Source organism: Macrosteles quadrilineatus, unplaced genomic scaffold, assembly GCF_028750875.1.
Source record: "Macrosteles quadrilineatus isolate MER2022 unplaced genomic scaffold, UCM_ALF_1.0 Scaffold_6__1_contigs__length_79288215, whole genome shotgun sequence".
Lineage (NCBI taxonomy): Eukaryota > Metazoa > Arthropoda > Insecta > Hemiptera > Cicadellidae > Macrosteles > Macrosteles quadrilineatus.
In genome coordinates, this window is record NW_026542599.1 from 73,100,526 (window position 1) to 73,127,674 (window position 27,149).

Below are 27,149 nucleotides of genomic sequence, written 5' to 3' on the forward strand. Positions count from 1 at the left end.
TCTTTTTGTACTTCTTTAATGGACAGTTCAGTGTCAAAGTTTTCTGGTTCCACAGCAGCACGCATGGCCATTGTAAACTTACACTACGAGCACTAGATCAACTCCAGCCACAGCTACACACTTCACCAACACAGAGAGAGAGAGGTGTTTGGCCGAAGCCCAGCGGTCCCTCCACCACCCCTGGTTTAAGTCAGAGACTTATTCACCAGGCCGCTTTCCTGAAATATCTTCGGATTCCTCTTCCTGCTGTCAGCTTCAATCCATGTCCTTCCAGGCACATTCTGTGCCTAACCAACACCTCTCCCCTCACCTAGTACCCTCTGTACTAGGGTCATCGGATTTTTTTTTTTCTTTCTTTCCAATCTTCTTAATTTTATCTTTCTTTCCTAACATTTTCTTTTCAAATTCCAGCCTGTCTTCCTGCATTTTCAAATTCATGCTTTTTCTTTCCTATCCTTCGGCACATTCTGGCAAACTCCAGCGCAGATTCTTTGGTTCTCAAGAAGTTGATCTTCTCCCAATCCCATGTCTTTTGTTGGAGGAATTCCCTCATGTCGCTTCTTTCTTCTTCATAGAATGGGCACTCCATCAGTACGTGCTGCGATGTCTCCAGCTCTCCGCAATGAGTGCAATGGTCATCATCGACGAGGTTGAAACTTTTCAGCTTTGCCTTGAAGTTGCCGTGTCCGCTGACGAACTGTGTAGTGTAGTGATCAGTTTCCCAATGGACTTTCTTTCTGAACCTCACATCCGGAACGAACGCAAAGGTTTCCCTTCCTTTTGTGCTAGACTCCCACCGTCTCTGCCAGTCAACGAGTGTTTCTTCTCTTCGGATCCTCATGCTATCCTTGATGTCGATACCTTCTTCTTTGTCCCTTCTTCTCTTAATCCTTTCTTCAACCATCAAGTCAAGCGGGATGACCCCGGCAATCACTCGGACAGCTTCGTGGGATATCGTGCTGTAGCCCTTGATCACACCCAACAACAGTTTTCTCTGCAGACTCATCAACTTAGACTTCTCACCTCGTCCCCTCATTCGTTGGCCCCACATCTCACAGCCGTACAGCATCATTGGTTCAAGCGCCCCGATGTACAATCTTCTCAAGTTCTCGCATCTCATGCCGTTGTTTGCCTTGGCCAGTCCTTTTAACTTTCCGAATGCCTTCATAGTCTTGTCGATTACTTGCTCATAATGTCCTGCAAATTTCAATCCACTTCTTACTGCGACTCCTAAGTACTTTGTCTCATTTGAACACCGAATTGTCACGTCTCCCATGTCGACACGGATGAATCTTTCAACCAACCTTCCTTTCAGGAGCACCATCACTGTCTTTTCCCTCGAAAAAGTCATCTTCCTGTCTTCCCCCCACCTAGTGACCAGTTCCAAGACTCTTGATGCCTTCCTCATGAGATCAGGGCTTGTGTTCGACTTCACCAAAAGCAGTCCGTCATCCGCATAGGCTCTCGCGGAGATACCTTCCTCGAAAGGCAGCCGCAAAAACCCATCGAACAGGATGTTCCACAACAGAGGGCCCACCACAGACCCTTGGGGGCATCCTTTAGTGATGTTCTTGTTCACCTCTCCGTTGCCAGCTCTTAGTGTCACGGTTCTGCCTCGGAAGTAGTCCCTTACCAATCGGTAGATGTTGTTCGGACATCTCCATCTCCTCAAAACTCTCAGAATCTCTGGCCACCAGGCGGAGTCGAAGGCTCCAGAAATATCCAGGAACAAGCCTACTACGTACTTTTCATCTGTCTCTTCTACTTCTCTTCTCATATCCAGAAGTGCGTCTACAGTTCCAACACTTTCCGTGAATCCATATTGCAGTGGATTTGCCCTATTTTCCCTATCCATCCATTCTTTCATCCTTTTCACTATTAATCTTTCGCCTAACTTTCCTAAGACAGGTAAGAGGGTTACTGGCCTGTACGATTTTACCTTACTTGGGTCCCTTTTCCTCGCTCTTTAGAAAAACTTTGACGATTCCTTTTTTCCACACATCAGGATACCTGCCTTCTCTCAGCATCTTGTTGTACAGGTTCAACAGCGTCCCCTTGATCCTTCCAAACATTCTCTTTACTACTTCGTTCTTTATTCCATCCATTCCCGGCGCTTTCCTATCCTTCAGCAGTGCAACGCATGCATTTAGCTCTCCTTCAGTGAAATCTTCCTCATCTGTTCCGGTGCTTTCATCAGTCATCCTACTTCTGATTCTTGATTGTTCCTCTGTATCCTCCTCTTCCCTATCATCTGGCAGCAATCCTTGTATCATTCTCTCTAGGGTCTCTTGCACTGTCTCCGTCATTGTGCCGTCTTCTTTTTCCAGGCTAACCAGCACAGTATCCTTTTTCAGCTTCTCTGCAGCAATCTTATAGACCTTTCCCCATGGGTCGCCCTCTTCCTCCGCAATTAGCTTTTCCCACATCTTCTTCTTTTGCTTCCTGATTCCCCAAACGTAATCTGTTCTTGACCTAACAAACGCTCTCCTATCATCTTCCCTTCCTGTCCTATTCCAGATCCTACTTTTCCTTCTCATCTTCACTCGTAATTCATTTAGCTCCTCTGTCCACCAGTACACCTTCTTTGTCCTACTTTCGCTTTTGGAAACTGCTCCTCCATCAGATTGCACGTCATTTCCGTAATCTTTTCCGCGTGAACTTCCGCTGTAGCCATTTCAACATCCATCGCTTGTATACCTCTTTGTAAGGCTTCATCAAATCTTGCCCAATTTACATTCCTTAAGCAGTATGACCCTTGTCTCTGTTCATTCTCATGTCTCCGATTAATTTGATCCCTTCGCAATTTCATTGTTATAAGACTATGATCACTTAGCGTCTCTTCATGAACCATCCAATCCTCTATTCTTCCTGTAAGATCCCTCGTCGTAATCGTCACGTCAAGTTCGATTTTCCTCCCTGCGTGTTCTCAAAAGTCGTCCATCTACTAAATTTTGTTCACCACGTGCAGATCCCAAGCAATTACAACATCTTCCACCTTCGACCCTCTCTCATCCGTTGAACCACTGAGCCACAGTCCCGATTTTGCATTTAAATCCCCTCCGCAAACAACTTCTTTATTTCCTTTCTTCCTTATTATATCAGCTAACCATGCCAAGTGACCTTCAATGGGTTCCGACGGCCTACAATAAAGACCTGATCACGTGCATTGACTTTCCATTCTGCTCTAACCTAACACTAACACACGTTCCACTTGTTTCCTGAGCAACCATTATGGCGCCAATGGTATCATTCATCACAATAACTGCACTCCAAATATCTTCTCTTCCGCTCCTGTCATGAAATACTCTGCAACCAGCTATCTTCACCTTTCTCCCTACCGCGTATGGCTCTTGGACAAGAAGGACATCTAATTTTTCTTCTATACATCTTCTGAGTGCTTCATCTGTAGCAACTTTACCTCTCCCTAGATTCCATTGCCCAATTCTACAATCCATAATCTATTTTTTCATTTTGCCGTCTGACTGCCTTCTCATAGGCCGGACACTTCCTTGACCCAGCTTCATGCTTGCTATTTTCCTTCTTATCTCTTACGCAGTTTATACATCTAACCTTTTCCTTCTTACCCTTGTTGGGGCAGTCCTTATAGTCGTGCTCCCCAGCACAGTGGGAGCAAGCAGGGGTTTCACTCTTACAGTGCTTTGCCACATGTCCAAACTTCTGACACTTAAAACACCTAGCAACATCCACATAGTCTTTCACCCGACAACTTTGCCATTCTACGAAGATCCGCTCTTTCCTTCTTAGCCAGTTCCTCACCCGTACAGAACATTCCACCACAACATGACACCTTTTCCCTGTCGATCTTAAATCCTTATACCTATGTCTTACCGCAAACTCCTGCTTGAAATCCGCCTCAACAATTTGGCTCTCCCCCATGTTTCGGGAGAAAATCTCAGAGAGAGAGAGAGAGAGAGAGAGAGAGAGAGAGAGAGAGAGAGAGAGAGAGAGAGAGAGAGAGAGAGAGAGAGAGAGAGAGAGAGAGAGAGAGAGAGAGAGAGAGAGAGAGAGAGAGAGAGAGAGAGAGAGAGAGAGAGAGAGAGAGAGGGAGAGAGAGAGAGAGAGAGAGAGCGATGTCCACAGGGCAAGCGCGCAGATGTCCGTGATCCTATAGTAGAAACTGCAGTCAACCGCGGCGGCTACCGCCCTCATGTGTACGCTCTCATGCCAACCTCTAGTAACTTCAACCGCTCGGAGCCGCGGCGGTCGAAGGGAAATCTACGACCGCGGCGGTTCGTTGCGGTTGATTGAAGTGGGCGGTTGCATGTGAACGGTACCATTTGCTCCTTTGTATTTTCAACCGCCGCGGTTCTCGCACAATGGCAACCGCGGCGGCTGCCGCCCTCATGTGTACAGGGCCTAACTGGAGGTAGCACTGAATGTCAAAGATGCGTGTCGCCAGCCGCCATGTTTGCGTGAGGTGGGTGTCCATAAGAAGCCATGTTATTGCTATGACAAAAAAACTCACTTGCTATACAACCTAGTTATAAGAAGCCATGTTATTGCTATGGTAAGAAAACTTACTGCTATACCAGTCTAACAAAATCAGCGACTCGCTTTTGACAGACTTCTGCCATGGCAGTGCTACCTCCAGTTATAATTTTAGCTCAGTGGTTTATCATAGACAAAAAGAGTTATTTAATTCTTTTTGTCTATGGTTTTATGTGCCACTACATACATTGGAAAAACACACTCACTCTCGTTGGAATAACGGAAGAAATCGATAGTCTTATAAATAAAGTGCCCGGCCCGGAGATTGTTTTTCATTTTCTGTGGTTTGGTTCCAAGCTGTACAAGAAATGTAGTTAAGAAATCTCATGCTTAACTGGCTGGAATTTCTTTTTGTTTTACTTAACCTAACACAACGGTGCATCAATATATTGTTCTTATTTCTGGTATTGCACATATGTTATGATCACCCTTACGGATGGAGTGGCTGGAGATCATTTTTTACATGCACAACTGAAACAAAAATATACAAACTACAAACGGTCATGATTTCCTCATTTACAAAGGAGAGGCAAGGGCGTCATACTCAGCATTTGTGAGGGTTCTTACTGCTCTTTTTTGTATTGCCAATACATTATTAATTTCAGCAAACCCACCCCAGAGTCTGAGCCCATACAAAAGAACTTCTTGAAAAAGCGACATAGGGTTTATTTAACAGTTTTTACTCAGACAACTTTTTTAAGATAACTCTGGAGAGTTTACTGCATACCAAGGTTAGGGCTACAAGTCAGTTTTGTATTAATGATAATACCCAAGTCGTAAAGACCAAAGATTGTGTTTTGGTTTCGTTGAGAGACAAAAAAAGTTTATCTATGGTATCATGCTATCAGTTCATTAGGTCCAGATGCTTGTCGGTAGCGTGTTGAATAATTTTATCGCTAGCGATGGGTATTTTAAGTGTGTGGCTAAGTCAACAAACGGGGTGCATCAGTGCATCCAGGTCACAAAGCTTTGCGGGTCCCTAGTAGCTGTGCTGCATATATTTCTGGTGAAAAGTTGGTCTCACAGATTCTAAAAATATGGAGTCTGAAAAATTATATTCATTATAATTATTACGTCTATAATCCAACTTTCGCATAGCACCTGAAAATTAAAGTTTTGGACATTACCGACCTCAGACAAGGGAGTAAACCTGAAGGGAGGAAATTTGTCAGGTGTCAACTTTTATGGATGGTTTTATAAATGTATTGATGCCTTGGAAACAATTGAAAAATAAATATGGATTGGTACAGTGGATTAGATGATAAAATCAGAAGCTATGGTCATAGTTCCAAATGATTCAATAGAATTTATTCGCCGTTCAGGCTTTGTCACATACATTTACAAATCTTTGTTTCACAAGATAAAACGATAAAACATACCTAACCCTAACCAGTAGAGTAGGTTTGTTAGGTACTTACTCTGGAATCATTGGGTATACATCTTGGGATATGTATAATCAATGCTGAAAATCATGTTCTTCTTGTCATTTTCCAATTAGTAAAAAAGCTCCAAAGGGGGGAATGGCCGGCATTCTGGTCCTCATACGGACGGTCCATCCTTGCCTTCTTGTTTGTAGTGTGTGTGTGTAGGTTGAAAGGTGACAAACGTCAATATTATGGCGTCGGTCTGCTCCTGTTGTTGATAGTTTCTAGCCTACAGTTAAAATTTTAAGTGGATTTATTTATTCAGAAGTGCCGTTCTTTAATATTATTACGAACACTCTTGTTTGACATGTTTTCATAGTGCTTGTAAGACAGTGTTAAACTTGAATTAATGGCAGACGGTGACGATTTCGGCTCCAAAAGACACAAGAAACACAAAAAGGAGAAAGAGGGTAAACATTTTTTGTTTGACTTTTCTGAATAATTTGCATAGGCCTGCCTACATTACTCAGCTTGTAAAGTCACATTTTGTTAGTTTATTTTAGTCAATCCTACCAGGCCGTAACTTACCTAACTTAGGCCTAACTTATATGCCTACAGTATTTTTTGGTTAGCCTCCAGGCCTATCCTAAAAAATAACACAGATAGTTGCCTAGGTCTAACTAATTAACTAACCAGATCTCTTTTCTCCCAGACCCTCATTGGATAGGCTAGGTACAGTTTCTTAACTGGGCTAACTTAACTTAAATATCGATTGAGGCATTTCTGAACTTTCTGCACTTTTCTTCTAAAGATTTAACCCTCCGAGCGTCACTTGTCGAAAAATCGACTCACGACACACTTTGTGTAGTGTCACTTGTCGATTTTTCGACACACGAACATCGTTTACGGCGAAGGCTCTATGACTGACTGAATCGGATTAAACTGGATCGAGTTAGGTTTCGTTCTTTTTGTTAGATTCAGAGCTTTCTCCGGAGGTCTGTCTCTAAGCGCTATTCATTTTAGTTCCGAAAATATTGTAGCAGACAGCTGACGTGCGTATTTTTAAAAAGCTTGGTTAACCTCGGACCGATGACTGATGTGTTTTATTACGTTTATCATTGTTTTAGTGTTAAAAATCAAAAGTAGTGATATACGTGGTGCATTATAAGAAGATTTAAGTGATTTTGAAGGGCTGGTTGATGATCCTTAAGAAGTAGGTAGTGATATTGATGTAAATTATCAGCCAGATTCCTAGCTATGGTTAGGCTATGCATTCTTAGCTCAACGCTATGTACAGAAATCTGTTTTTTGCCCATAACTTATTTATTTGCAAATCTACTGTCATTAGATTAATTATTAAATAATTGTACTGAACTCAAGAAAGGTTGTTTATTTCTAATTTAACAAAAACTCAATCAAATATAAAAACAATAACACAAAACATATGTAGAACAATTGCCATATGTTATAAACATACTAGCTACTACTGTCATCCCTCCTTCACAAGTCAAATTTATTTGGTGTTCTTCTAATCCTTTCCCCTCGTCTTACAACAGGAGCTGAGTCATTGTTATGTTCTTCTGACCTGGACGATTGACCTTTATTCACATCATGGGAGATTCTGAATGACTTGTCTCTTCTTAGGAACCATGAGTTTCTTCGGTATTCTCGTCCATCACCAGTCTGGATTTTGTACGATCGTGGTTCAGGACCAACTTGAACAATCTTTGCTCTCAGCCAACACTTTGGTTTGAATCTGAAAAGCACTGGTTCATCGAGTTTAAACTGATCAGGCTCTGTCTTCCTCATATCACCGTACAGCTTCTCTCGCCTTTTAATTTTTTCTAGCTGTTTTGGAACATTCTTTATGACCATCGGAATAAGGTGGTTGGTCGTAGATGGAAGAAGAGTTTTTGTCCTTCTACTCATCAGCCGCTGAACTGGGGAACCTAGGTTACCTCTTGGTGTGTTACCTACGGTGATGAAGAAGTGCAAGATAAATATCGGACTGTTCTTCTTGACACTTGACAATTAAGTTTTTCCCTTCTTGGACATACCTCTCCGCCAGCCCATTGGATCTTGGAAAATGAGGAGATGAAATTCTATGATTAAATTTCCATTCGGATACAAATTTAGTGAATTCTATAGAAGCAAAACATGGTCCTCCATCAGTTCTTAGTTCATCTGGGATACCATGAGTTGCAAAGTACTTTTTTAGGTGTGTAATAACAGTAATGCTACTTTTGTTCCTTAGACTTTCACACTCAAAATATCCTGAGTAACTATCAGCAACTACTAAGAAGTCTTTACCTCCACATTCAAAAACGTCAGCACCGATGAACTGCCATGGCCTCACTGGTACTGTTTCTTGAAGGATCACATCTTGAGGTTTATCTCGTTGATATTTGCTGCATACATTGCACCTTGCTACATATTGTTCAATATCTCTTTCCATATTAATCCAATATACATAGTCACGTGCTGTATTAATTGAACTTTGAACACATTTGTGAGGACGGTGAATATTCTGTAACACTTCAAGTTTCATTTCATCAGGTATAATCAAACGGCTTCCTTTAAACAAAAGACCATCATAGGAACTTAGTTCTTCTCTGAAAGTAAAATATTTTACCAATTCCCTGTCAACAGTGTTTCTTTCTTCGGGCCATCCATTCAAGATTATTTCCTTCAATTTAGAAAGCTCTGTGCATTTTCCAACACTAGTTCTGATTCGAGAAACTGTATCAGAAGACATAGGAATTATCAACTGAATATCAAAGCTGTGAGGTTCATCATCTTGATTGTCATTGTAGCAATCTCTACTCAAGGTGTCAGCCAGATGAAGCTCACAACCCCGCTTGTACACAACTCTTGGTCGATATGGTAAGATTTCCAAACACATTCTTTGGATTCTGGGAGGAGCATCAGACAACGGTTTCTTAAAGATATTATTATATTTAATATTTTAAATATAGTTATCTACAGTTATTCCTTATATTATTATATATTTGTAATCCTCATAAAATTTAGAAGAAAGTGGCTATTTTCAAATATTTATAGGCCTATAATTTATGCAATTTCATTGAGCGCAAACTTAGGCTATTTTTTTTTTTTTAACTTTCCAAAATATTTTTTTTTACCTAAAAATTTTTTTGAAACAAATGTTTCTTATGTTTTATGTATAATATTGAAGCCCATGATTTTCCAAACAAAATGGTATATAGAACAGTAGAATTAACATTGTTTTACTTAAGCTTCTCAGATCCGTTTTAATAAAACCTTGCAAATGCGCCAAAAATAGGCGGACATTAAGGCCTAAACTATGGACACAACTATGGAGGGTTATGGCCCTAAACCATTCCTACGATCCTAATAAACGATAAATACCTTTAACATTTATTTAAGGTGCGGAAATCACCAAAAATTGCGTAACTTATATATACACAGAACTAAGTTAATAAAGTTACTTTCCTAAGGCACAGAGCACATCGCACACCTATTTAACTTAGGAACAAAAAGTGAAACTTACGGATATAAACCTACTTCGGTTGGAACTGAAACAAATAGTGATCTTATTTAGACATGTGGGAAGCCAGGTCGGGGCTTAAGTATACAGGTTCGTGGCTGTTCGTGTATTGAAGTTAGGTTAGATTAAGAAGGTAAAGTGTAGGTTATAACTTAGGCAATCGGGTTGTTTATTGATGTTACACCCATGTTGTTTTTAGGAACCGTATTATCTTTTGGAATAGTTGATTAAGTGACGAGACAGTTTCAAAAATGCTTTGCTTGTCTCGTTGTTTAATCATTTACTAAATAACTTACCTACCTTACTAACTTACATAACTTATGTTCCAGAAACCCTGATAATTTAGCTTTTCATAATATAGCTTACTTTGTTAATGTTCTGTTTCAGAGAAGCCCGGTCTTCGGTTAATCCTCAAGGTCGGAAGTTCTTCTACCCCTGAGCACAGTAACGATTCCCACGGTCCCGGGGCAGGAGGGGACGAAGAGTCGATGCAGTCTGTAGGCTCATACCCTCCTGGGCAATATGACGACAGACAGCACAAGAAGAATAAGAAGAAGAAAAAGAAGAAGGAAAAGGACAAGGATAAAGAGAGGGATAAGCATGACAAAAAGAGAAAGCACCATCATAAGGCAAGTCAGCGAAAACGTTTTCTGTTTGTTTGCTCTAAGCTTTGAAGTTCTTCACTGTTTGTGTCAATATACTTTAATAACAATATATGAGTCAAATCAAAGTAAGTATAGGCCTACCTACATTGAGAGAGATTCAAAATTTACTCTTGGTTCAAGATTCAAGATCTTTTACTTATTTATCATTAAGTTAGTAGGCCTAATACAGAATATATTTACTGTATCTAGCAAATAAATATATAGGCCTATATTTTGATCTAATTTGGAAACTACATTAGCCTAATTTCTTACTAAACTATTAACATTTTACAACAAAAAACACTTTTTTACCCTCCCTGTTGCAGCAAACCTAAGTACATGTTAAACTAGGCCTAATTCTATTGAAATAGGGAATAACTTAAATGTGATATTTTTAAGGAGACATTTTATTGTAAATCCAATCAGGCAAATGGAAATTGACTTAGTCTGCAGGTTTGCTGCGGTGGGGGTATTTTTTTAATTTCTGGGGATTTTCAAAAAATTGTATTTTTTGTTAAAGTTACGGGATTTCAGAATTTTGTACTTTACCCATATTGAAATTTAAATCTGATACTACATTGGTAGCATTTCGTTTGCAAGGGTGGTAGTGCTGATAGCAGACGGCGAGTCGAGGAAGGCAGCGAATCAACTAACACTGAGCACACTCTAGTTTGGCACATTGAGGAACCTTCCTTTATCAGTCTATATTTAATTCTTTTGTCTATGGTAGTAGTTTCTAACGATTTTAGACTATTAGGCTATACAATTATTGTTATTTTATCTGATTTTAGGAGAAGAGAAAAAGATTAAGAGACGAGTCCAGCCAGGATGATATCAGTATGGGGGAAGAATCTCTTCAGGAAACACCTCGGTCAAAGAGAGCGGCCGTAGACAAAACTCCCGACGTGGGAGATTCACCAAGTATGTAGAACCACCACATGTGACAAATCAATTAACCAATTTATTTATTCCCTCCCTACATATTTTCTTTTAGGCCTAGGCCTAATATTTTATTTTTATAGGTTCTGGTGGCCATAGCTTAAAGTATATTTTTCGATGATTTTGTCATCTTGTAAACATTAATTTGTCCTTTACAAATTTGAAGTTTTTCAGCTGAATCACAGTTTAAGATTTGTAGATGCGTCAAGATCAAGGAGAATGGATAAAAAATGTTTTTAAAACATTTCCCCTAATCCTTAAAGAACGTCTAGATGTTTTTATTCAAAACAATCCATATTGGACTCATCATACAATAAATTAGGCTATTCTTACGTCCATTTATAGTTGCCTGTCTTTTGTTATGGGAGTTACCTCTTGCTGTTTTCTATTGTCCTTTAGAGTTGAGGTGATATGCTTTTCAAGAATCAATGAGTCCAATCAAAATGTAGTTGTATCAGTGAGAGTCAATTTCAAACATTATAGCAAACCAGTAGTAAGGCTTCCACACTCATCAACATATTCGCCCTCAGATTACCTAAGTTCTGATGTTTAGCCTCATTGCAGACAGCCATAACACATCTGGAGATTGCTCTCTGCAAGACTTAAACGTCAGCACTTAAGAACGAAATGCCTTGGTTGTCTGCAGTTGTTACACTGGTTTCAACTTGTATGCTTTCATCAGGAACATTAATTATCCACTGTAGCTTCTTGCATGACACATAACTTACACAAATTATAAACACAATTATGAGGTAACATTGAATCAGTTAAAGGCCTATCAGTATCCATATCTGTAACCCATTCACCATTTTAGAGGCATTGATTTTGGTTGTCAGTGATTGGTAGCCCTGGGAGTAGAGAGCCGCGGCTCTGTGTGCAGTTGCTGCGGCAACGTCAGGAGATGATGTCTGCCAAGAGCCCGCTGCAGAAGCTGCTGGACAATCTGCAGCAAAGCTTGGAGAAGAAGGATCCGCAGCAGTTCTTCGCCTGGCCGGTGACGGATCAGATTGCCCCTGGATACTCGCAAATTATACACCAGCCAATGGACTTCAGCACGATGCATCAGAAGATTGAGGATAACAATTATGCCACTTTGAAAGACTACGTGGTGAGTCAAAAAGTGTTAACTCCATGTTGGAGTCGTAGCTCAGTCGAGCATCTATGGTTAATTTATATGATTTACAGTAATACTGTTGTATACGTTAAGTCTAGTTTTGTGTTCTAAATTGAGAGTCAACTGTAATTCTGATATATACCGAGGATTGAAAAGCTATACAAATAATATTGTATTTTCAATACAATAAAACTTACCCGTAAAAACTTACACTGGAACACAAAGGTATTAGTTTTCATCACATTTGATGATAAACAAAGGTTGATCTGCTTGGAAATAAGGCTATCACTTGGATACTTAGATGAAAACTTAATTTTTGAAAGTAACATAATAAAATTATTTTAAAAACCATTACTTACCTGGAAACCCAGATTCCACAATGGGGCCCTATCCTTCAACCACTCCAACTTAACACATCTCAGGAACTGAGCTCCTGATCAAACAACAGCCTTTCAAATATTGTAGGATAGCACAACAAGTTATTGTCATACAACTGTACACACACAAAATTTGGTTACCAAACACTTAGTTGTTACAATAGATTTTAATACTATTTTTGTTTTTTGTTTTTTCCAGGATGATTTTAAACAGATGTGTGGCAACGCTATGATCTATAATCACCCAGAGACTATCTACTATAAGGCTGCCAAGAGGTTGCTGCATGCTGGACTCAAATTTGTCTGCGAGGAGAAGATCAGGTTAGTCATTGTAGTTTATTTTAACTGGTTTGTACAGCTATTTAATTTTGTTGTTGTCTTGGTACATGAAGAGCTTATAAAACTAACTGGAGTAGTTTTGTTTTGTCCAAAGAAAGGATCTAGGCCAGTATTTTGAATTGTACAAAAAGGAGGATGGCAGCTAGCTTACCTTGAAAGTGGAGGTAGGTCATAGAACATCTAGAAGATACACTGTGCACACAATATTTCGTCCCCTGAGGGTCCCTCTACACTTGACTTTGTGTCTTCCTCTACACTTGTCAAAGTCCCTCAGGGGACCAAATATTGTGTGCACAGTGTATTTTCTAGGTGTTCTATGACCTACCTACACTTTCAAGGTAAGCTAGCTGCTATCCTCCCTTTTTTACAATTCAAAATCCTGGAGTAGCTTTGCATTGATTTGATCATGTAAAAAATAGGAAGAATAGTTGGTTTAGGGTGTATACAGATATCCCTGACAAAAGTCCCTGAGAATTAATTTGGGTCCCAGATGTTCTGAAAACTCTACAATTTATTTTGTGTCCCCAATGTTCATGACTTGCTGAGGAAGTACTTTTTAGTAACCTTAAAATAGGCTATTTGTTATTGTTTGCATTCTAAGCAAGATTAGAGGTAGCTGGAATTTGTTCTGTTAACTTTTTTCCTTTTAATGTGATGACTGATGAGCTAAGTCAACTAACATTAACTTACTAAGGCTTTTGTCTGACAACAATGTATCTTGAACCAGCTATTTAAGTATAATTAGGCTATTGCATTAACTCGTAAAGTATCACTAAAAATTTCATTGTTAAGTCCCTAAACCAATAACCCCTTTAACCAATTTATTAGGGCAAAAACTGTAGACGCCCAGGATTTGAAACTGAATTGACCCTATGGAAGCCTTGCGGTTAAATTTAAACAAAATTTTCTGTTCAGGTCTATGGCAGTCACAATGCCGTGGATGCTACAGATCCCGAAGGAAGCACTTGGGTTTGACCTTGGTCCTGCTGGAGGTCACAGCCCCCCCACTGAGAGGGAGGCGGGGGAGGAGGAGAACGTACCTCCACCAGCTCACCCCCCACGACGGGGGCCCAACTTTGTGCCTGAGTAAGTTGTTAACAATATAGATCAAACATCCAAATATTAATGTTGTTATCGTAGGTCTTAGGTGATGACCGCTTTCTTGAATGAGTAAGACTCGAGGCCGATGGTTTGGATACATCTTTAATTCAGTTGAATAGTTGTTTGCCTCGAAGATGGATTAGCTACGCATCCAAAACGTCGGCCTCTAGTCTTACTAATCACCCAAAGACCTTAAGAGAAAATTTTCCAAGTGCCATTTATATTTAGAGCAAATGCTCTTTTGAAACCGTTTCTTTTAAAATCGGTTCTCCAGAAGTTCTAATGTTTGAAGACAATTGATAATTAATTCTCCGCTGGAAAACAAATTTAATCTATGTAACATATGCGCATCAGCTGCAGTACATTTTTCAATTTTCAGGAGCAAGTTTGAGGCTATACCTGACGATCTTACGCCTGACGAAGTTCTTGAACAGACTCGTAAAGCTGCACAAAAAGTGAGGCAACGTCTTGATCTGAAGAAAGTCAACACCAAGGTAAATACAAGACACCAGTAAATGCTTTAAATTCTGCCTTTTTGGATCTCTTGAAGAATTTTCATTGAATGTTTTTTAAATGGAAAAAAAAAACAGAATAATTTAAACTTGGAGTCAAAAGGCCATCTTAATTGCAAGATATACTTTTAAAGTAGGAAATAATTGTAACAACTTGAGTTTGGTCAGATTTAAAGTTGAAAGAGCAAAAGGCTCAGTAACAATACATAGGAAAACCAATTAGAATCTTCTATAGGCAGAAAATAAACATAAAAATCAATAATACCAACTCGTTCTTACTGACCCCTTAATCAACTTGAATTTGCATGAGTAGCCTATACTGAAGTCTAACTGTATTTTACTGCTTGGCTTTTTAAAACAATCGGTTATTAGCTTGAATTACTACATGTGCCTTCAAAGTTGAGGTAGTGCGTGAGGTAGTAGAGTTTTCAAAATAGAAGATTTTATGTTCTTTTTTGATTGGTCCTTTTTTCTGTGTTTGTTTATTTGATAACAACAAGTCTTGATTTTATTGGACTTAAAATGCCTACAACATGTGCATGTTTAATGGAATAAAAACATTCAATTTCTCAATTGGGTTGGGTTAGGTTTCTACCACATTTTCATATCCCATTCAAAAAGCGTACGATTCCTTCAAAGCAAGTAGACTAATTTAGGTTGGGTACACAATTTTTATGTTCATGTAGAAATACTTATAATTTTCATTCTCACATTCACATTCACTCATTACATTTTCATTTATGATTGAAAAAAAAACGTTCTAACAGCTAAGGTTGGGTAAGGTACTTCATTTTCACGTTCAATTAAAGTAACTTTCAATTCACATCCAATCGGTTGGACTAAAAACATACAGACTGAGCTGTAGGCTAACAGCATGTGTTGTACGCTTGATGCTGTGGTGGATGCAAGCATTGTGTGTGTGGTGACAGATGGGATTCCTGCGCACGCAGAGAGACGGCACCACGTCGCTGGCCATCCTGGTGCCGACAGAGGGTCTGGACCCGGAGAGCAACGAGAGACCCGTCTGTCTGGGTCAGCTACTGGGCAAGATACAACATGGCAGCGGCACTCTGCAAGGCTTCCGAGAGGACCGCAGGAACATGAGCAAATCTGGTGGGTTACTGTATCTAGTTAGAATGAATAGAATAAAGGGATATCAGCTGGCTTACCTTTTTTTCTCTCTAAGACGTTAGGCTCTAGCCTGGGATTGTTTTTCACAATACTTCAGGCTAGACGTAGGGGTTGTAGCATTATCACTTACATAAATCACATCGGTGATTTGGCGGGATTTGATATGTGACTTCATAGACTGAAGTCCTGCGCTCTAACACGAAACCAGCTCGCTCCCCCACTTACCTTCGGAAAAGTCTAGAAAGACAAAAGTGAACACAAAAATATTGTGCAATTCTCTTTCTCTACACTTGACAAAATTTGCAAGGATCAAAATTTTTGTTTTGTGTGCCTTTATATGGCTTGCCTGGACTTTTCCTAAGTTAAAAATCATAATTCTGGTCTAAAGCCGTTCCTTAAACATCTAACTGTTAATGATGGACGGAAGAGGTAAATTTTACATCACTCTGCAGATGAATATGGAGACAATAGTTCCTAAAATTCTGTGTTTTATATCCTTTTACTTTCAACTATTTATTTGAGTAAGGCATTGACCAACCTATCCACCACTAAAGCCTTAAAACTTGACATGTAGCCATCTTTCCCAAATAATACTATTTATTATAAAATTAGACCCTACACAATCGATAGCGCTCGTCAAGACGAGTGTAACGAGTAAATTATTGCATATGTTAAGAAGATTACGAAATCGTTTTTTTTTCGGTGGACCTTGATCTCTAAAAAACCAATTTTCGACTTTCACCAGATTCTTTCCGGACCCTATACAAATGATAGTGCTCGTCAAGACGAGTGCAACAAGTATATTATTGCATACGTTAAGAAGATTACGAAGTCGATTGTATAGTGTTAAAAAAGAACTTGATGATAGCCAAAAATTTGTTTTTGGAGATCAAGGTCGACAAAAAAAACTTGATTTCGTAATTGCCTTAATATATGCAAATATATACTAACAATTATAAATATGTATGAATGAATACATTTTAATAACTGTTTTAATATTAATAATGCATATATAATAATATTATAGGAAGTATAATATGCAAATAAATATATATAAATTTTTTGACCATAATATAATTACATATTTTAAAGTTTTTGTATCTTTATAATTAAATATGAATCAATACATTTTTATATTTTTTTAAATATTAATATTATATATTTAATAAGATTATAGTAAGGATAATATACAAATAATTAAGTATACACTATTTTGAGCATATAAAAATATATATTTCATAATTTTATAATAACTGTTGAATGAATAATGTTTTGTTTTGTTTGACAAACGTTTTTGGGATAGCTTCCCCCTCTGGCTACGTTAGTCTTTTGCTTTTTAGCTAATTTCCCATATAGGGAATCAGCTATTTTAAACATCCCTCAATTCCGTTCATGAGCCTCTTAGCAATTCCTAACAGCTTAAGGAGGCCCATTTCTTCTATTTAGACACAACCTAAAATCAATTTTCCGCCCAGTTGTAGTCCATTTATATTTGGATAAGGACTCCACAAAAATCAGCTGTTTACTGAATCTAGGCAGTAGTTTTTATTAAAATAATATTAATATTGGCGTGATGTAACCTTTCCTAGACCTTCTTTCAATTTTAATTAACAATATGATTGATGTACAGTGAAGCCTCTGTATTACGGAGCTTTTGGGTCGTACGCTCCGTCCTACGACTCGACATTCGCTAACCTCTCCAAGGAGGAGTCCGACCTTGTGTTTCAAACGTACGGAGATGATACGGCCGTGCAGTACGCTGAGAGGTAAATATTCTGCATCCAATGTATTTAAAGTGGGCCCATGATAAGAGCTAGTTTGTTTGTGGTAAGAAAACCTTTTGTATAATTTTTTTGTTTTATTTTGTGTACCAATGTGAATATGGGATCTGTACAATTAATTAATTGCAGGAATAAAAATATAACGGCTAAGAATGTTTACTAATAGAAGTGTCCACAAATGTACACATTCGTATTTGACAGTAATTATTTATTTATCGATATGGGCTCTTAACAATTTATTTTATCTTAGGAAAAAAAATATATATATGCCTTTTTCCATGTTTTACTCGTGTTTTTTTTATTGCTATTATTTATTTGTTGTGGTGAACTGAAGGTGTGACACTGTTGTTTATCCTATTACGTTTAATAACGCCCACATCAACAAATTTGATAAAACTTAAATCGACCACTTAAAAATCTTCCTTAAAATTTGATCTGACGAGATTAGGCTAAGTGTTTCTAAAATGCTAGAAATAATAATAGTATTCACCATTGTAGGTAGGGTTTGCAAAAAAAACGGGATACTGGTAAACATGTTCTCAATTGTAGGTGATATACATTGTTTGTTTTGCAGTATCCTAAACTTTGCCAAAGACTGCGACTACACTCTGACGATGGTAGACAACCTGCTAGATCTACTGACTGGGGGAGATCACCGGAAGACTAAAAAGGTACTTCTAACAATGTTTCTATGTTTAATAGTTTGTTTTATTTTGATTTTGAGGTATGCGGATAGTGAAATTTCATTTAGAATTGTATAGTTAAGACTAAAGTCGGGACCACGTAAGTTTGCAGTTAGTGGCAGCCAATCACAAGACAAGGCTAGTGCGACGTTGCGACATCGCCCGTTGACAACACTAATTAAAATGTACTAAGCAATATTTCCAAATCAGCTGGTATTATTAGATTTGGCAACACCACTCGGTTCTCATTGGTTCATTCAAAACCATATGGTAAATAGGCTCCTCCCTCAACTGCAAACTTACGTGGTCCCGACTGTAGGAAGTTATACTAGGTAGGCAGGGTTATATTATGCCAACTGCTATGATTCAGGTGTTGGAGGAGCGTAAGAAGTTCAGAGAAGAAGAAGAGAGGGTACGTCAGCTGATGACCCCCGCCACAGCCACCCCCGCAGCAGGGGATGTCAAGGTGGACGTGTCACAACTCCGAACACTGGCAGACCTGGGTATAGACACCTCATTCTTGGACCAGTTAGGTAAGTCCAACAGTTAATTTTTTGCTGCTAAGATAAAATCCAAACTTTATTCTGATGCAATCCATAATCTCTATAGTCAGTGGCTCAGTTGATAAAGCAACATACTATGAAACCAATTCAATATACTTGAGTACATGAACGGTATACAGAAAGATGTACATTTACAACATAGTAAAAAAGACAAAAAAACAATCTGGACAATGTGATAAGAAGTCAAATAAATTAAATTCTTTGGGATTTAAAAACTACACTTATTATCAAGGGCGACTTGTTATTGAGGGTCAATTCAATATGAGTTTAAATTTACTTTACAGTGGAATTTCGATATCAAGACTCTCGATAACAAGTCACCCTTTGATAACAAGTGTAGTTTTTAAATCCCCTAGAATTTATTTGACTTCTTATCACATATTGCAAAGCTCGATAAGAAGTCAACCTTGATGAAAAATCTTATTTAATAAATCCCATGAGAGTCTCATTATCAAGGTTCTACTGTAATTTTTACCCAAATTAGGGCTTTCAAATGTATTTATTTTGCAATTAAATGCTTTTTTTTATTTTATAAATTTTTAAAATTGTCTATATAGCAATAATCAAGAGATTTCATTTTCAACTTTTTTTTTAATTTCTGAAGCAGTTTCTTTTGTTTTTACTTTTTTAGCATTAGTTGCTAATTTTTATTTTTTTTTATTTTTAAAACCACATGAGTGCTATCTAGACAATGTCTCCTTGTTTGAGCAAATTGTTGTTTTTACATGTTTACACAGCTCTTAAAAGAAAAAAAATAAAATTCACTTTTTTATAAAAAAAATCCTAATCATTTTCTTTAGGAGTTTCTGATAAAATTAGTGTTAAATAAAATATCACAAAGAACCAGATAAATGTTTTTTTCAGAAAAGGCTGGCAAGGAGGATAACGCAATGCAGGAGAGGTTGGACCAGACGTCGGCTCTGTTGGAGAAGTTACAACAAGCACAGAATGATCGGCTCAGCGCTCCTCCCCCTACGCATCTGGGCAACATCATGCAGCCTACGGAGACTGAGCTCAACCTAGGTAATGCTGGCTTGTGATAAGGCCTTCCTTCACCTTCACATCATAGGTCGCAAGGCTCTAGCACTAATTGTTCTATACACTACGTCAGGCAAGGCCTTGGCCTAGACCTCAGGGACTGTTGTACTATGCTCTTCCACTAGACCTCCTCACTTCCCCATAAGCGAATTAGTAGTTACAGACTTAATAAGACATATTTAGATTGTATGCACCCATAAGCCACGGGCTTTTGTGGAAAAGGCAGAATTTAGGCCACAGATCAGTTCAGAGGTGTCAATACAGTTACATAGCTCTTCCGTTAATCGTTTTCATTTTCTCGTAGCCGGTTTAGTTCTGGTCTTTTACTTGGATGCTGTCCATGATCATTGGACTTCTCATAATAAGGTCCTGGCTGAGGTGTGGTGGTTATGGCTGATCTTATTCAGCAACAAACCTACACAAGGCATCTCACTCCAAGCTAGTGGATTGCATTTTATGAAGGGTATTTGAAAAGTAGTTCTTGTTTGAAGGATGTTTTACCATAGTCTTTTCCAAGATTCATTTTATTTTTGGATGTGTAGTGTGAAAGATATTTAAAGTTGTAATATACTATTACCACACTTGATTGTTGTCATTGGCTGGTCTCCACAGATCAAGATTTTCACTTTTTACTGCACCTTTGAGGTTGTGCTATAAACTGAACAATTCAATGTTATTCTACCTACAAACTGTAAAAGATAGTTATTACGTGTTCTTGAAAATTTCTAATTTTTTTATCCAATATTATACTATTGAGTTCAGGTCACTAACCAACTGTATAGCAAAGAGATATTATTGTATGCCTACATCAACATCTAACAATAATAATCAAAATACATTTATCAGGTATACAAAATCTTTGTACAACCCTATGACCCAATGTTCATTTTTTTCATAGCCGAGAAGATCACCGAGAGTCTAACAGCATTAGCCAAGCAAGTTCCCCCCGGAGCTGTGGTGTCTATCCCTGCTATCCGGAAGGCTATGGGGATTGCCCCAGACACAGCCAGTGTAGGTACGGCCACAGATCCCCCGCCTGTGACAAGGGGCTCAGCTGCCCCCCGTTGTCACAGTCCTTCACCCCCGCCACCATCACTGCCAGCCACAGTGGAGGTATGTATGTTAGAACTTAAGCTTAGACAAATAGGTAGACTAACAAATAAGTAGACTTCTCATCCTATTGTAAAATTATTAGCTTGTTTTTTCAGGTCTAGTTTATGTTGGAGACTGGGTGCTAGAGTTGATGAAATTTTGTTTCTATTATTTTAGGGTTAATTTCATGATTTGTGCTTTACTACTTGGTTATATAATGAGAAACGAGTTATTGTTTGTGATAAGATTGTTTTATTTTGTTAAACTAGCGAGTAACGGAAACTGAAAGAAACATATTGTAAACAAAAACACGTTCCTAGCGGCACCGGACGGAACTAATAATAAAATTGTCTTCAGCTGATCCATAAGGAAGACAAATCTACTAAAGGTGTATATTTAATCTATGTTACTCATTTAAGACAACAACACAGGTCTAAGTGTGGATTTTAAGCTGAATAAGCCCACATTGCAAACTAATGACTTGTTTGAAGAAGTCAAACTCTAAACTAATGCAACCTCTAGATATCTAAGATCAGTGCCTCTGAGTAAGTCCCTAGAGACGTGGCTTAGTCCCGTAAACATGAGAATAGATCCCCAAACTTACAATGCATGATCTACATTTTAGATTTTTTTGTTTTTACAGAAATCAGCCTCGGAAGAGAGCAGTGGAGCAGAAGAAGAAGGCGTAGGAGTTGATCTTGAGTCAGAACTCCGGGAGTTTCTAGAGAGTGACACAGCTTTGTCCAACTTCCCTCTGCACGACGACAAAACTATTGAGGAAATGTTGTCAGAGTCTTAGACGATTCCAGTTTTGGATGAGTACCTATGTGGTTATAGTTATACCCAAACAATTATTATTTTTTTATTAAGAATGACAACATAAAACTGACAATGACAAGAAAGGCATTTTATAGTCAGATTCTGTAAAACTTTGTCATAATTTTAGTCCAATCACTGTAAAATATAATACCACAGGTAAAAACTAAGCTTAGCTTTAAATACGGTTAGTAGAAATTTCGGTTGATTTTGATTGTTAACGATAATAGGCCTAATCATCACCTGGGTTTGACCTAAATATAATAAATGTGAGATACAAACAAATATAATCCTTATATACAGGGTAGTAATAAAGTCCGAAGACAGTTGTAAATATTTTAAAAAATAATGTAGATAGAGCTACAATACTTGGTACAAAGTTACAGCAGAGCATAAAACTTTTCATTTTAACACATATTCAGTGATCCAATAACTCTTCAGGGGGACGGCCCACAAGGAGTCGGAAGAAAATCTTAAATGGAAGCATAGGTCAATATGCACATCAAATGGAAGGCCTTTTTTAGTAGAATACGTTGCCGCAAACCGCACTTCAAAAGGTTGATCCTGCGCAAAATGGCAGCCTTTCAAAGATTTCTTGAATCTGCCATTTTGAATCTTTGAACGACTGCCATTTTTTACTCAGGCGTTCTTTTGAGCTTGAATTTATGGCATTGTAATCTACTTGTGAAGACCTTTAATTTGATGTGCATATCGACCTACGCTTATGTTAACAATTTTCTTCCGATTCCTAGTGCTGTGCCCCTGAGGAGTAAGCGTATAATAAAACTGCAAATTAAATGAATCTTCGAATAACTGTCATTCTTGGCTCGGTTGTCCGTTTGAGTTCAAATTTGCAGCATTATATTCTGCTAGTAAAGACCATTAATTTGATGTACCTGCCAACGTATGCTTCTATTTAAGATTACCTTCCGACTCCTTGCGGGACGTCCCCATGATATGACAGAAAATTGATATTTCCTAAAAAAAGTAGATTTTTAGGTGTGGTGTTGATGTACCAAATCTTGATTTATCTGTTGTCGTTTGGAAAATATTTAACTGTCTTCAAACTTTATTACCACCCTGTATAATACGTGATGGCGATTTCTACAAAACACTACTCCTCTGTTAATAATGGACGGATTTAAAAAAACTATGTGTCAAAATTAAGTATTTTTTGAATAGACCTTTCACCAATTCATATAATAAAAGTCCTCGGGCATTGCCCCACAGGCCATTGAAATCCCAATGTTCTTATGAAGAAAAGATTTTGTTTACTTAAACAGACAAATAATTTGTATTTATTGCATACTACAACAGCTGTTCATAGTAAACACATGATACAAGAGCGTCCATTTTCAGAATGAGTTTGTTTTCAGTTTCGATAACTGTAGTGGAGTGATTGATTATACATTTTCTTTGAGTTGACTCTTTTAAGTCATCGGAAATTATGATTGTTATTCGTTTTGAAACGACGCATGTAATACTTTACAATTGCTCGAATTTGAGCAACTGGTGCATCAGTAATATAATAATACTAGCCACCATGCCTGTGTGTATCTATAATTTATATGACTTATTTCTTTTATGCAAGAGATGTTTTGTTACAATCTCACTTTTGTGTATAACTTGTAAAACTCTTTGATTGAAAATGTCTTTAAATTTTAATTTATATAAAATCATATTATGAGAACATTAATTTATCAATACAAATCTGTCGTTCATCAGTACTTAAGATTATTTTGTACTATCATGACTACAACACAGATTTTTCCCATTAATTTGGGATCCTTGACAAATCAAGTCTGATTTATAAATTACAGACATATATTAATTCTAAATATATGTGAATCGAATTTCATTGGAAACTAAAAGAAGAAAAATATTTCAAGAACTTTAAAGTGTCCAGTAATAGTGTATGACAACATATATATAGGAATCATTATATTTATGTTTTTCCTAGATAATAGGAAATATTGTGCAATGTTCAAGTTGGACGAAACAAGAACAATATGGATTTGTATTAATTTGCCTCTGCCATATTAAAGTCAGACTTTAAGTTGGTGTGTCTTAAATGAGCCATAGAAGTCATTGATTCCTTTTCTTATGTTGTCAAACAATTTGAGACGGTTTTTGTAAACAATATGCTAAACTAAAAATATTAATGGCTGATATGTTCTTTAATAAAAATTAAAACTTAACACAGCAATATGCACCTTTCGTGTTGGAAGAATTAGTGACTGGAACTGAATCCTCATCCCTCAAATGTCCGACCTTCATATATTCAATTTGCTACAGCCCAACAGCAGTTGAACAAGATGCATTATTTGTTTGTGTTTAAGGATTTTTTTTAACACCATAGACTAACTAAAACAAGTAGACTTCTCATCCCATTGTAAAATCGGCTTGTTTTTTATGTCTAGTTCATGTTGGCGCCACCAAGCGCTAGTGTCGACAACATTTTGTTTATTTTATTTTGGGGTTAATATTATGATTTGTGCTCTATTTTTTGTCGTAAAATATTAATACAAGCTATTGTTTATAATTCAATTGGTCTATTTATATTAATTTGAAACTGTTTTTCTTTGTCATAGCTAAATTGAGAGAACGGCTGGGCGTAGAAACTCGGTAGAGGTGTCTAAAGAAAGGTCTTGGTCTGTAGATGAGCCATCAAAAGAGAAACGTGGTAAATTCCCTTGGGGCTCTGCCCCAGTGGCCTTTGAATTCCCATCCCATGTTATTCTTATGGGGGAAAAACTGGGTTTTTGTCCCAGCTAATTTGAGAGAACGGCTGGGCGTAGAAACTTGGTAGGGGTCTCTAAATAAAGGTCTTGGTCTATAGATGAGCCATCAAAAGAGGAACGAGGGAAATTCCCTTGGGGCTCTGCCCCAGAAGCCTTTAAAGTTGCCTCTTTAAATTTGTTTACCATATGCATAATTCTACACTAATTTTTAATGAAACAGCTGTTAATATTTAAATTGTGATTTATTGAATTTTTCAAAATGAAGTACAGTATTTGCAATGGGTTTTTCTGATTTTTAATCGATTTTATTCTGCATCGTTTCATGTTTTGCAAATTAATGTTCTATTACCAAATCAGTGGAAAATCCTAATATCACAGTAACTCTTAAAATTATTTCTTATGGAGTTAACTTATATCTATTGTATGGCTTGGTTTCTGCCTTTTTTTACCACTTCTTGGAGATTGTACGAAGGTGATATTCTTTGGCGTATTGCATCTGTAGATGAAACTTGGGTTGGTGAAATTATTACAATGGAAAAAAACGAGAAATCCTGGACAATAAGCTTCGTGAGTCGCCTGTAATGCTTCGCAATTGCTTGAATTCGAGCAACAGGTAAACTAGTACCAGTGAAATTAGTTTTTTTCGTGAAAACCTACCAGGCGCTACACTTGATTTTTTTAAATCTCATATTCATCGTGTTTCGAATACTTTTAATCACTCACTTGTAACAAACAGCTAGAGATAGCTTCACTGTCCATTCACCGCACCTATTTTAAGAACATAAAAGTAAATAATAAAATAAGTAAACAAAAATGTAAACAAACTATATTGTCAATTGCAATGGCCAGCTGTTGTTCACTAAATTAATCGGATAACGTTTAACTTCCAAAACATGCAAGGCGTAGCCCTTTGGAAATCAGCCTGTGGGGCAGAGCCCTTAGGGAGTTCGTCCATATCAATACTTTTCGGCAAATCTACACACTCTAAGCTTCATTTTAATATGCCATATGCCTATATTTTTATTTGTTAAATAGCCTTAACCGTTTACATAAAATTTGATTGTATCACTTTAATAATATAATAGATAATAATAATAATATATAATGTTTCTCTTAATTGAGTTAAATATAATTTAACTGTGTGTTTTTGTTTTTATAGCAACAAAGATTTACTACTTTTCATAATTTATGTTGTGTATGATTTTATAAGCTTCATTAGTATTATATGTGTTGTTTGTTATACTATAGGTGTGCATTTTTCATTAAATAATTGTACATATAGATAAGATAACATGTTAATCACTGTGAAATTCATAAATAATAAACAAATTTATGAGTAATGTTTTTAACTGTTTACATTCCTTTTCTACTAATAAAGGTTTAATTTGTTCATATAATGTAATGTAGTCCTATATTTATTCTAACCTATGTCATGAGTGTTTGCGATTGTGATAGTGTAGGGCCTACAATGATTGTAGTATTGACATGTCAAACTATTGACAAGAATGCAACAATAAGCTACAACCGATTTAATCAATTGATACCTGATTTCGATTTATGGGACTGCTTACAATAAGTTTACAGCAGCTGACTTTTACTCCCTAGGGACTAAAAGAGCTACTTTAGACCCTTAACAAAACTTGTATTAAAAACTGTTTTTTATGCATAAAGACGAAAAACTAATTTTTACTCCATCCAACCCAGTTTCCATGGTCCAACCATGCTGGTCCAGGAACTCATTCAAAAAAAAGATAGATTGTTTGTATAAAGTTTCATAAAAATCGGACGATTAGGCCTATTACTCATCATCCGATAACAAAAATAGTCAAAAACCGGTCGCCTGTCAAGGTTACAAGGATCACTTGACAGCAGGTAATTTCACCAGTACACATATTGATCACTGATTCAGAGGCTTAACTCATACAAAATGAAAATAGTCAAATGAATTTGAATAAAGAGCACTTTTGGACTCTGGGAACAATTGAACGAAAAATTGTTGGTAAGGTCGAGGTCTTAAAAACCAGACCCAAGGTAATACTTACTTATTCCCTAGGAGAAATCAAAAATAAACAATATCAAACCCTCTTTCAATTTTTCTTGGATTACAAAAAGTGGTGGTTAAACTACTGCCAACTTAAACCCCGTCTTGTTAAATTGAGAACTTTGAAAGCTGGCATTGAATCCCTGAGTATGTATTTTGTTGATGAGCCCTTAAAAGGCACATCTGTGGGAAAATGAGAACTAAATAAAAACAAATTAATTTGTATCATGTAGGCAAATTCATGTTTTATCATTTGATTTGGCTAACGCAACTTGTTTTGTTAATTCTGGCTAAATAAATTATTTTGTTTTGATTTGAAATAGTTTTACTAGACACCAAATACTATGTATACGTGTGTGAAGGCCCCACTAGTTAATATTTTGGATTTGAAGAGCTAACCACTAAAAACAAATAACTTCTTATAACAGACTTCTTTAATTTTGTAGATACCTTTTTGAAACAGGCAAATAACGTAAAATGAAATGTGTCCTCTACCTTTTGCAACAATGGTGAAAAACCATTCCAAAGTATTATAATTAGTAGCATGACTCCTTTTAACCCCCAGACAGTCACACCTGATCATATTTTTTTCATTGGGTCTATTTTACCTCAGAGGAATTTATTATCGTTTTTTAAAAGGGACCGGTTCCTAACCCTGGTCTTGTTACTATCTAACTTAGACCTGTTGTTAGAAAGCATCATCAAATCATAGCCCAATGAAAAATGGCATCTGTGGTCTGAGCTTGGACTCAAACCAGCGACCTTCAGATTTGAAGGGGAGCACAAAAAGCTTGGCTACCCAGCCAATTTTTATATTGATGCAAGAGTGTAATTGTTC

The 27,149-nt window shown here is 37.3% G+C and overlaps 2 protein-coding genes across 3 annotated transcripts in view; both read left to right on the forward strand.

Annotated features, from left to right (window-relative positions):
• The window catches only part of LOC128996931 (uncharacterized), a 324,176-nt gene that overhangs the window by 96,868 nt on the left and 200,159 nt on the right, over positions 1 to 27,149 (forward strand). The window lies entirely within an intron of this gene.
• LOC128996926 (bromodomain-containing protein 7-like) lies at positions 6,111 to 25,439 on the forward strand. Of its 2 annotated transcripts, none has more exons than XM_054422462.1 (14): positions 6,111 to 6,343; positions 9,787 to 10,028; positions 10,835 to 10,964; positions 11,819 to 12,090; positions 12,673 to 12,794; positions 13,728 to 13,898; positions 14,293 to 14,407; positions 15,355 to 15,538; positions 17,187 to 17,322; positions 17,912 to 18,008; positions 18,391 to 18,553; positions 19,448 to 19,606; positions 20,520 to 20,734; positions 21,357 to 25,439. In XM_054422462.1, exons 1-14 carry the CDS (start codon positions 6,283 to 6,285, stop codon positions 21,510 to 21,512), a joined length of 2,223 nt encoding a protein of 740 aa, XP_054278437.1. In that variant the 5' UTR covers positions 6,111 to 6,282; the 3' UTR covers positions 21,513 to 25,439. The 2 variants fall into 2 exon arrangements, with proteins under 2 accessions (XP_054278437.1, XP_054278438.1); XM_054422463.1 differs by having other exon boundaries at positions 15,376 to 15,538.

What these genes read in the sequence shown, in the direction of transcription:
- LOC128996926 (XM_054422462.1), top strand. Translation starts at nt 6,283, where the DNA reads ATGGCAGACGGTGACGATTTCGGCTCCAAAAGACACAAGAAACACAAA. An exon ending in GTCTGCGAGGAGAAGATCAG is followed by an intron (nt 12,795 to 13,727) that starts GTTAGTCATTGT and finishes TTTTCTGTTCAG; the next exon opens with GTCTATGGCAGTCACAATGC. An exon ending in GGGCCCAACTTTGTGCCTGA is followed by an intron (nt 13,899 to 14,292) that starts GTAAGTTGTTAA and finishes TTCAATTTTCAG; the next exon opens with GAGCAAGTTTGAGGCTATAC.